We start from the raw sequence: 12287 nt of genomic DNA on the forward strand, positions 1-12287 counted from the left end.
ATAACCTCACGGAGGGCATTGCGTTCTCGACTCCAATAACCCATAAAGTGGATGCCACCAGATTCCTTTTTTTGTGATGGCCTTTGCAGCAGTCTGGTCTTAGGCCAGACACGAGATGATACGCTGCTATCTGTTGCTTTCCAAGCCTTTCAGTCTGCAATCCAGGAAGGGCTGTTTTAATCTTTACAGATTATAGCGAGCTGCCCCGCTGCAGCCAAGCACACCGGTCTAGCCAGTCCAGTCTTCTCTGCTGCTGCACCATGGAAATGTAGGAGTGGACTGTGGACACGATGTGGTCTTTGTTTCCACACATCGTGTGAGAGTGAAAATCATCATTAAAGAGTGCAAATGTGACAGGTCTTCGGGTCTTATAACTGAATCCTCTAACCCCCGTGTCTTCTGCAAGCACTAAGCTATGAATATTTCCCCCAGTCAAGATGCTCCATCTAGCCCAGGGCCTCCTAGAAATCCAACAGAATATGAACAAGCATTGGCATAGCCAATAGGTCTCGCCTTTGGGACCTTATAAGTGTTTAGCCATGCAACGGTTGATAGTGTTGCACCAAGGATATTGTGCTGAATAAGTAAATACTTATAAGGTCCCAAAAGCGAGACCTATTGGCTATGCCAATGCTTGTTATTTGGGGGGATGGGCAGTGTCTTGACACCCCTCTCACCCTAAATAGAGCCACAGAAAAGTTCACAAAGTGCCCCTTGTGAGCACCTAAACATAAATTCGCCCCATCAGACACACCAATTTGCAAGATGGGAAAAAACGCCAAAACCTCATCTTTTTTTCCATCCATTTTATTCATGCCCTTTTTCTAGCTCTGGCTGAAAGGCTCTCAAACAGACGCCATGTGGCTCCAAGTGGAGAGGGCCCTTTGAAGGTTCCCCCTGCAATTATGTAAAATAGCCATTCAGGCAGCTTATAGAATTGGAAGGGGTTCTGCCCCCAGTCCCTTCCCTTCAGTTCCCCTCACTGGGTCCAGCCTCCCCTGTTTGGCTTTTCTAAGCAAACCTAACACAATGTCTTTCTTCAGGACAAAGGGAGCCGAAAAGAAGTGACGAAACAAAAAAGTGCCCAAACTTGTACATTGAAAGTCAACGGAAGCTTCTGCAGTTTAGACGCCATCAACACCGCTGAAAGGAAGGCGACAGCGAAAGGCCAAGCCCGTTCAATGAAGAGTTTCCCAAGCAAACGAGCAATGCCTTTTTGTGCCCAAGTAAAAGTTACAGCCCTCTGTTCTCATCACAGTGAGGCATTCAAAAAGTTGGTGGCCTGGCAGTCCCAACCTATATTTTGCGCGGTCTTCCTTGATTGCTGCTAACCGCTAATATTTGTTTACATTGTAAGCGAGAGCGAATGAATCGCAGGATAATGCCCATTTTAGTATGCGGTAAATGACCACTTTACAGAAAAAAAAACAGGCGGAGGAGCTGGGCGAGAAATGTGAAAGCGCAAAATACAAAATCGTGTCACCGGGGCGTGAATGAAAGAAAATGCGTAATGGATAGGATGTAGGGAACAGAAAGAAAGATTTAAAAAAGAAATGATGGAATTATTAGGGAAGAATTTAAAAGGGGAGAAGGAAAGATAATGAGAATGAAAGTCGCAGCAGCATCCTGCGAGTGGTGCGCGCGATCGAAACAAGCCGCAGCTCTTTTCAAGCACACTCTCGCTTGTGGCACCATCCGCCTTGCCGGAGCGATCAGCAGCCAATTAGCATGCATGCCACTGCTCGCTCCCGCAAGGTGGATGCCGCCACAAGCACGAGTATGTGCTTCCAAAAAGAGCAGAGTGATGGCTAAAGGTTCTCCCATGCTGCGCATGTGCGCTCAGTAAGCAAGACCTAAAAACTGAAGCCAACCGAATTAAGTCTTTTTGCACCCAGCTTGCTGTTGTTTAGAAGTCTTATACTGAGGAGAAACATATTTATTTATTTATTAAGTGAACCAATCTTGTGGCCACTTTTAATAGAAATGGGCGCCCCTAAGGAGATTGTTTTCTTTTTAGCAAGATTATATGAGAAACTCTCCAGTAAAGTGCGGTATGGACTATCAGGAGAATGCACCCCACTTTTTAATGTCAAACGCGGCATCCGTCAGGGATGTGTTCGGGCCCATTATTATTTTCACTATTTATTAATAGCGTAGACTCAGCACTGAGGTTAATCCCGGCAGATTCCCCAATCATTTTTGAGAAAACCGTACCAATTCTATTATACGGTGACGATGCGGTTTTACTCTCCCGTACTCCTATTGGTTTTCAGCGCCTTATTAACAATTTAAAATTATTTATTGATAAAAGGAAGCTCCTTATAAATAAAACAAAAAACATTTATCATGGCATGTGGTAAGCACCCCAAACTGTCCAGTAAAAAAGCATACCTAAAGAAGCCCTTTCTGGCTTTGGTGCTTTCCCTGTTTGCCTGAGTTCCTTTGAGGCTGGATGTTTGAAGTGGCATATAGTGTAATATGGTTCTATATTTCCATTGAGGAGTTCTGGTAACATCATAAACTACAAAGCAGATTTGTTTGCATATGTCACCAGACCATCAAAATGGCAATATTGGACCCACATAATATTTCTGAAACATTCTCATAAGAATGACACACTAGATCTTTTTAAAAAGCTTTATGTACGTATTAAAATGTAGATTATGCCATCAATAAATTAGCAGCATAGCCTATCAATCATGAGCATAGAACTCCATACAGTTCAGTAAGCAATCCAGCACAGTGTTGCCTTCTGAGAATTTGAATAGGGGTCGATTTTGTGAAGGAAATGCACACCCCTTTAAGGCTTTGGACAATGGAGTTCATACATTCCGTGGGAACATATGATGTGTTAAGTTTAAACTAATAAATGGTCTAAAGAAAGCTTTTCCGCATAGAATAAATTCTGACTTTACCACCATCACTACACTATGGTTCGATCGCTGTCCGATTCTCGGTTATACACTTTAAATGATACAATGTTAACAGAATTAGGATGAGCAGAGTTTGTCCTTGGCGTGGTACATTCAGAAAGCTTTCTCCGAGAATGTGTTCTTCTGACTTGTGAAACTATTAAGGTTTTTATTTTAGAAACCGAATCCACGATATCACATGACATAGGCTGACATTTAAACAAGATGGAAGGCGATGTAAACACGGTACAGCATTAGCCGCAATTCAAATATAACGTATTATTTTTATTAAACAGAAATTTAGCGTTCACAAAAGAATAGAAAAATGATGTAGTTAGGAGTGTAGCTGTTTAAGAAAAATACCCTCCGCTTTCGATAAAAAAACCACATTTTGTCTGAAGGGAGAGTTTGTTGAAAGTTGTTTACAAGTTGCAACTAACAATGAGCACTGATCGGAATTATACATTTTGGGGGGTTTTCTGAACAGAATATTGTTTAAACAATGGACAGTAGTAAAGCTCGGAGTGGTTTGGCCTGCCTTGATGATGGTGAAACTCCTATTTCACAAGGATCCATGGAATATTTTGTATAACCCAAGGGTTCCTGTGAAATAGGGTTGAAAAAAGGGTTTTCAAACCACTGCCTTTTATACTATAAATTCAAACATTTATTATATGTGGTACATTTTTCTAAATATCTTGCTTAATTGCGGTGTCTGGAATGGGAGACATGGAAGTAGTCTGCTGCATTGCATTAACTAGAGAGGGGATTTTGGTTATGCTGCTGGGTGTGCTCGAATATAACTTGTTGCTGTAACATTGTGTTTTCTTCTTTTGTAGGTCCACAGCAAAGACAAGAAGTATGTGTGCAAGGTGTGTAGCAGAGTGTTCATGTCTGCAGCCAGCGTGGGCATCAAGCACGGCTCTCGGCGCCACGGTGTTTGCCTGGACTGTTCTGGAAGGAGAATGCCTGGCCACATGGATCAGAATGGGGAGGAGGGCTCGCCAGATGAGATGTATCCAGGAGAGGGAAACTATCTCGAGTACACAGATGATATGAAAGAGGATGGGGATGAGGAAATCCTTGGGGACGACGATGACGATGATGACGACATCAAGTGGAAGGACGACGTTGAGATTTCACAAGATGATATCATCATCGAAGATGACAAGGACGATTCTCCACAGGAACATGAAAACTCTGGGGACAACGATAAGGATTTTACCTGGATCACCTAGGGAAATAAGCTAGAGTAGTTAAGGGGCGCCATGTAAGCCAGAATAACAAGGTAGCCTTGTTGTTGTCAGTGTACAAACGAGTAAAATAGTCTTGGTGGATTTTTTTTGTTTTAAAACAAAACATAAGCTTTCCTGTTCCATGAAGAAAATGGTGAGGGGCTCCCTTCAGAATAGCTCTTATTTCCCTTCAGCTCTCCCCAACCCATTATCTGATTGGTTGCACACTGCCTGCTCAGGTGGAGGCCGGTTGGATTTATGCAAACAGTTCCCAAAGTCTGTGAAGGTATAAGCACTGAGTATGCGTGGCGAGCGTGAGCTCCTAAGTTGCTGGGATGATGGGGACGCCTCATATTGTGTATAATTTTTTAATTGATTGACTCCAGCTCATGTTGTAGTGAGGAAGTGGGACAGGATGTGCCCAGCAGCATTGGGATAGGTACACTTGAGTGTACTGCTGCACCAGTCATTAGGGTCCAGGGATGGAGGCAGGGTTCCTCTTCCCAACACCTTCCCTGTCATTGGCTTTAAAGCGTCTATGAAATTAAATCACCTTATTTTTATTTATTTAATTTTTGTGTTTGAGGCTGCGCTTGCGAACAGGCAAACCAGCTTCTGACAGTTTCTTTTGTGTATTTTGGGAGGAGTCTTTGCTCATTTTGGTCCTAATCTGGAGGTTGGATTGTCAGTCACATGCTGGAACAACCCTCGTTTGTACGAGCTGTGCCATGTGAATATCTCATTGAGGTAGCTAAAGGACAGTCTTAGGTATGTGGAGGCAAACATTCTTGGCGTTGTGCGATGGAGTAGGGTGGTGAGCACTCGTGGTCTCAGTGCGACTGAGTTTAGCAAAGTGTTCCATTAAATGAAATCAGAAGATTGAATTAAATGATTGCACTCTTTTTCTCATCAATGCTGCAAGGTACAGTCTTAGTGGAGACTGTACACTTTAACCATACTCCGGCTCTACATAGGAACGCTTTTAGATGCAGGCATGAATGTCTAGGAAGACCTAGTTCTTTTTGTCGATGAGTAATAAGGAAATAGTTGTTCCGGGATTGGGACCAATAGCAATGCTTCATTGTGTCAACAAAGTGATCACTATCCCAGACCACCAAACACTTTTATAGGGTTTGCAGCCAGCTTTAGGCTCACTTTTCCTCACACTTAACTATTCATTTTGTGTAAGTGGCAGTCCTCGTGCAATGTCGCAAGCTCTAAGCCTGCAGTGCTCGAGGGAGGCGAGGGATGGCTCTTTATCCGTTGAGCTATGTCCTGTTCAAGCAGCAGTAGTCCATCAGTGTTTTGCTGCTCCCTCCCTGAATACTCATCAGTTTTCTGTGCATCTAATCCGACATATGGACTAGTGGCGGTCTTCCTCCCACACCAAATACGTTAACTCTGCGCAGTTGCACCCTTTGGATCAGAAGGAGAATCCTACTGCACTTGATGAGCTACTGACCTAGATTCTCTGTGGCTAGACCCTGTGGCATATGGCTGTTATCATGTTTCCCCTCCAAGAGAATGGTCCTAGTAGAGTATATTTATAATTGCCGCGCTACAGGTTTAATTTAACCAGAAAGGAAGCTAAATTATGAGCACTGAGCATAGTCGCGGAATACTGCTGAAGAGAAGGCAAACAGTTGTCTGTTTATCATGTGTCTTCTGGACTTGGGTAAAGTTAGCTGGGCTTCTTGTTGCTACATTCTGCCAGGCCATTTTTTCACGCATATTAATGTCTGTGTTTAATATTAAAACGTGTTGGAACCAAAAGGCACTGGTGAACAGGACCTCGGTGTGGTATGACTGTTTCACTTGGTTGTGAAGCATGTTATTTCTCCAAAGACGTGCTTGCTCCTCCTTATGACTTGCTGTCATGTTATCCATGTAGGGTAGGCTCATCTGTCCGTACAACCTTCAGTCGTGGTTGAATCCCGCCAGTTTCACGTTCAGAAGCATCAGTGCAAGATCCTTCCCTTTTTGCCCTCAAGATATAGGATTGCTTTGAAGGAATTGATGAGGTCTGATGACCGGTGTTGGGCAATGGGAACGATATGCAGGGAGGAGAATGGCGCCAAAAGAACAGAGTGCAATCATGCCTTAACAGTGACAACCAATGAATTAAATATATATATATTTATTTATTGTTCCTACAAGCTGCTTTTTTTGACCCTGGAAATCTTGATTTCCTGGAAATGTTGTGATTTAGCAGGGCCCCAACAGTTCAAGATTTGGATGGTAAATGTCTCGCATTAAGGCCACTGGCTCTGATTGCTGTGCTAAGACACCTTTGACTAGCAGCTCCAAACTAGCAGTGGAAGATTGTTCTCCTTAACTACTAAAAGCAGTGCACTGCTCTCTGGAGGAGCTGCTTGAACGTGTTGCTGGCTGGCTTTGTCATCTGGACTTGGAAATTGGGCAGCCCAGTTGTGCCGAGAGCTCCTGCAAGAAAATAAGGGTCAGTCCCCTCTGTCCCATCCTCAGCCAACTTTTTCGTCTACTGAACGGAGGAAATAACCTACTTTTGTGCGGTCTTCTTTGGGGACCGAGGTGCTGATCTATAAGAAGAATTCATTGTTTCCAGGCCAAACTGTGCAAACAGAACTTAGCTGGAGTTCAGAAAGGATTTTTTTTTTTAACGATGAAAGCTCGTTTTTTCTTAATTTTAGCTTGTTTGAAAACCCTAATAGCTGTATTGAAATCTTTTTAACTTGAACCTTTTTTCCACGCGCAGAACACAATCATTTCTTAATGTGTCCAGGCCTGCACCTGCTCTCACATGCTGCTGCCCGTCTATGGGCCTGCAGATCTTCTGTGGTTATCTCCTGTACTTGGTGCAGCTCTTATGTCTTCTTACTATTTCTCCTGCACACTTGTTTTTAGTCAAATGCGTTACAGTACCTTTTAAAGCTTTCCCTCCCCCAACAACTATCCTGCTCTAATCTTTTATGTATTACGTTGTAAAAGGGAAATCCCGTACACCTAGAAGTCTGTCTTTATGAATCACTGACCTCTGTAACGTAGTTTACTTTTAAAATCATTTGTGCGTGTATATATTGATTTAAATGTTATTTTTTCCTGGTTATTTTGTAATTCTCCAAGCAAAGACGAAAAGAGACTTATGTTGAAAGAAGCATATTTAGAAGGTTCGAAGTGCATTGTGGGTAATCTGTGATGTACACACTTGCACCTGCAGGAGCTTTTGAAACAAAGCGCCTGAGAAGACCCAAGTGACAAGTCACAAAAGATATTACATGATTGCACGAGAAGTGACTTCCGCATTACTCACTGCATCAGAAAGCCATTTAGGAAGAATTCAAAATAGGCTTATTTCAGACATTTATAGGCATAGTTATTACATTTGGGAAAAAAGTTTACTTTTTAAGACATTCCATTCTTCACCCCAACAGGAAGCTGCCTTCCTGTCTTCAGCATGTGCTTTTTCAGATGTGACTGAGGTGTAGCTTTTAAAGAGACACTTCTTAGGCAAACTACTTTTCTGTTGTGTTTTTTGTGGTGCTCTGCTTTATTTTCATTTATTTTGTATATTTTATCAGTCTCTTTTCGAGAGTGAGTAAATGAGTTTGATGGGTGTGTATTGATAGGCTGAAGAATGCCCATGGTTGTCTTTCAGAAAAGACAATGATTTTTTCCCCCTGGCATAGAGACCTTTAGAATTGACATTGTCATTACTTAAATGTGATTATCGTAAAGGTCCTTAGCAGGTGATTAGTTTTGTAAGTGCTTTGTGGGAAGGTTGTCAAACTGGAGAACCTCAGGACACCATTGCCTCCTCCCAGTGTCCATACAATGAGCAGAAATATTGACTATTAAGTGTCTGCTTGGAGGAGACCAGATGTTTCATAGACTTCAGTGAGGTCTGTGGTAGCACATCGTCGAAGAACTCATTGCTAAATGAGTAGAACTGTAGCTATATCTAGCACTTCCTTAGACTGATTTGTGATTTTATACGCATTTGTAATTTTATTCAAATCTCCAATTATTATGCAGAAAAAATCAAACCTGTATTTAAGTCACAGTGGCATAATTTATCAAAGAGGAAATCTGCATTGAACTAATCATGCTGTCAGAATTTCTTTTATCATCATAGGTTACTGGTTGAAGGCCTTTTAGAGTAATCGTTCAGGAAACCTTCAACCCCAGGAACATGGCTGATCTTAGAGGAGAGTCATTTTCAAATCCCTGTAAAAGGAGCTTGTGCACTGAAACAACTGTCCTCAGGCACCCAAGGTGACCAAGATTGCTCACTTTAGAGCAGCCAATAGATGTGAGAAGTTGTCAGCATTGAACACATGATGGCGGAGACTTCTGAAAAAGTTTTATTTATTAAGATGTAAATAAAGTTTTTGTTCAAGACAGTACTGTGGAATGGAATCTGGCACTAAAGCTTTTAGTCACGTTTCAGCTCGATTGATTTTGGTCTCTTGTGTCCTTTTTTAGTTGAATAAATTAATGCTGGCAGCTGTATAACACTTTGGGTAATGCAGATAGCCAATGGTAGTTATTCTCTGAAATGCGCAAGACAGCCACTAACAAGACTATTGTGTCATGATTGCCCTAATGTGTGTAGTTTAATTGGTGATCCCAAAGATGGCTTGGAGGAAAGGAGATCTAGACCTGTGCTCCTGCTACACGGCATCACACTACCATTGTAATACATTCTAGTTTAATAATAAAAAAACACTTCTGTTGCAAGATGGCTGAGTGGGTGACTTTGGGAAACTTGTGGGTAACCTCTGCAAGCTTGATAATAGTATCTTTAGAAAGGGTAGTAGCAATACCAGTTATTTATCAGGGCATGACCCACAGTATGAAGTGCTATAAAACGCAATTTGTCGTGGCGTGGACACTTTTAGATAGTGGGCTATCAGGCCAAACATGACGCTAATCTTGGTCACAGCTGAAAAGAGGGAACAACTAAGGAGACTTTGGCTAAGAGAGCTCAACAGTGGGACACACTCAAAGGGGTCTTGTAAGGTGCTGCATGTTTTGCAGATGTCACATTTGTTCATAAAGAGCCTCTGTGTAGTGTGTCTCACGATTTGAACATTGAGGACTTTCATAAGCGTTCTCTTTGGTACGTAAATGGCCATTGATCCCCATCTTTGGCATTTCTGGCAAAATATATCAGTTGTTACAAGCACCAGTTAGGCTGAGGACATCTTTTTTTGTTATGTCTTAGAGAATCCTAATTGTTTCCCTTCCTGCTCACATAGTGTTGCTGTTGAATATTTTGAGAACAAGGTTGTTCATGTTTAAGGCACTCGACTCTCCTTCGGAAGGGCCCTAGCACATCAGATTGCAGAACTTTGCTGCTGAGAGTCCTAACGTTCTCCTCTGGGGTTCCAGTGTCTGTATTTTGGAAAGCAACAAAGAATTGTTAGGTCTTACGTGTGTCTTGCAGTTACCACCTGTTCTTTGTACTTCGGTTCCGAAGGTGGACTGGCTGTCGGGGAATCAAGAAGTTTCCCCACAAGCCGGCACACCAAGCTTTTCAAAGGTACAAGTTTGCGTAGAAATTCTTAGTTGCCTTGTAAGCTGGTCCACCACTGCGACTTGGCTCTGAATCCATTGGGGGAGCTAACCAAATGTGTGTCCTCTTGTTGAGATAAACGAGTGAGCCGAAGTGTAGTTTCCCATAAAAAAAACACTACACAGTTGGCAGTTATCGTCAATTTCATAGGCAGTTCCAGCTCAAATTAAGGACTGAATGAAAATAACACCAGACCTTTCTGTGCTGTATGATGTGTGCACGAAGTCAGGAACTGGGAAGCTTCGAGTTTTGGTGTCTCAAATCTTCCATTTGTCATGGGTATTAAATGCACTCGCTAACTCACACAAGTGCCTACAACAATCCAGTCCCTAGTTGCCCATTGAAGAAGACAAACCTACTTTTCTATCAGGCTATCGAAAACAGACCATATTTGTTGGTCTTGGGCACTGGATTCAGGGCAACCCCTGCTTTAAACATTACATAGAACGATGCATGCTTGTTCCCAGCTGTAAATGGACTTTGAGAATTCAAAGACACTGCCTCCCCCGTTCTTATGGGTTCTACTCTCTGCCCCCTCTACATGTAATGGTGGCTCTTGGTTACGGAGTGTGACTTGTCTCTAGGGCAGGATGAGCCACGAACATACAAGTTAGCATGCTGTGGTTTGTGTGAAGCGAAACGGGTACTTTGAAAACACTTGGCTCACAAGTTGTACTTCCCCCTAGATCGAATATATTATGCACCTGCAGTCATTGTGAAGATAGCTCACTGTGCTAGAGGTTTCTTTGCATAGATATCACTGGCACATCCTCAAGATGCAGGTTTTGATTCAGCCATTCGTTCTGTTGAGGTAGTCACAGAGGGTACCACTCAACTGGGGATGAACAATATGTTTTTGAAGCAGTTAAAGACCCATGTATCTTAGCAATGCATTACAAAGTTAATCGCCATTGAAGAAAATGCCGTGAAAGAAATTGTGACGTCATCAGTGCAAACGTTTTTTTCCTTGTTGGGGTTGTTTCTGTCACTTTAGTTTTCACACAAAATCTGAGCGACTTGGACTTATTATTTAACCAAAAAAAGTGCAGAATTTGGCTTCTCAATTCTGAAGCACGTGGCCTCTTGGAGACCCGTCCCTATACTCTGTCTATATCTGCAATCCGCACGACTTACGATCTGCACACTTCACTTTCACAACAGCTAAAAATGCAAAAAATATTGACATGTACATGAAAATGCAAAAACTGGATTTTTTTTCCAATATTTCGAAAAGGCTATCTTTTCTCACTTTGTGATGTGCAAATCTTAAGAAAGCCATAACTAATGGTTTTGTTCTTTTTAGATTTTTTTCTATTGTGTTTCCGACATCTGCCTTTTTGTACTTTTTATTTCGATTTAATGCTCAGTAAGAGTGCTGTGTGTATGCTTTCATATATTATATATAAATATATAAATATATTATTTATTTTCTTTAACACGTTTTCAAATCCTCCTACAAAACTAAAAAAGACTTTTGGAAGACGTTGTTGGGGAAAACAACTTTTTTTGCTGGGAATATTCTATATTATACTGACTTTATATTATTATAAACCTGTGTTTGTATTGGAGATGTGTTTAATATTTGAGGGGTTGGGGTGGCGGGCAGAGGAAGAGATTTTACTAATGACAAATCAAGTGGGAGAAAGTTGGCTGTTGTTCTGGTTTTCTGTAAATGTCGTACACGTTTTCTTCTTTTCTAGTGGAGCGCACAGTTTCCTCGTCTGCCTGGGGCACGCTAAAAGCCTGCCTGTTGAATCAATTTATTTTATGTGATGGGATTAGCTTCAGTATACTCGCAAATCAATCAGTTTCAATAAATCGGGAGTTTGCTGCTAAAACAGTGGTGGTCTATTTCATACTACTAGATGGGCAACTCAGGAGCTCCCCATTGGGTGTACCTGGTATGTGTTCAGGATATTCAAGACCACGGTGCATTTGAAGTGAGGTAAGCATGAGTCAATTGGCGTTCAGCACATTGTTGCTGTTATGTTTGGGGTAAGGGTGATGTCCAGTAGTTGGATGTTTTTCACATTTACACTTTATCTACATTAATACTATGGCATGTAAGTCCAATTTCCTTTCTATCACTCCTTTTGACTCGCTGCACACCGGGGTGCAACAGCAAAAGAAAACACTTACCTCATAGACCATAACCTAGCAATCCGCATCAAAAACTCACAGTGGGAGTCACTCTGGGGTAACCACAAGATTAAATACAGATGGAAAACTTTAGACATGCATACATGGAAGACGCGAGGAATTCAGTTCCCAGCACAACTAGAACAGGAAGGCACGCCACACACTTTCAACAACTTGAAAAAATCCCACAACCTACCAGATATAGAACTCTATAACTTGTAAGCCATAAAAACAGCCTTAACGAAATCAAAACTTCATAGACATACCCCATCTATCTTCCAGCTCATGGAAAACATAAACATAACAGGGCACCAAGTCTCACTTCTATACAAACTACTCCAACCAGTCAAATCCAAACTTAACGCCAAAAAACGGCCTACTGGGAAACCCAGTTAAAATCCAAATTGACAGAGCAGGAACTACAAACACTATGGGCTTCCCCATCTA

General features: G+C 41.9%; 1 protein-coding gene across 1 annotated transcript in view; it reads left to right on the top strand.

Annotated features, from left to right (window-relative positions):
- ZBTB46 (zinc finger and BTB domain containing 46) overlaps nucleotides 1-8863 on the top strand; it is a 320438-nt gene extending 311575 nt beyond the window's left edge. Inside the window, exon 7 of the mRNA XM_078651680.1 lies at nucleotides 3752-8863. Coding sequence (XP_078507806.1) covers nucleotides 3752-4150 — 399 coding nt within the window. The 3' untranslated portion in view covers nucleotides 4151-8863. The remainder of the gene's footprint in view (nucleotides 1-3751) is intronic.
- Nucleotides 8864-12287: the final 3424 nt, after the last annotated feature.

Source organism: Lissotriton helveticus, chromosome 7 (genome assembly GCF_964261635.1).
Source record: "Lissotriton helveticus chromosome 7, aLisHel1.1, whole genome shotgun sequence".
Taxonomy (NCBI): Eukaryota; Metazoa; Chordata; class Amphibia; order Caudata; family Salamandridae; genus Lissotriton; species Lissotriton helveticus.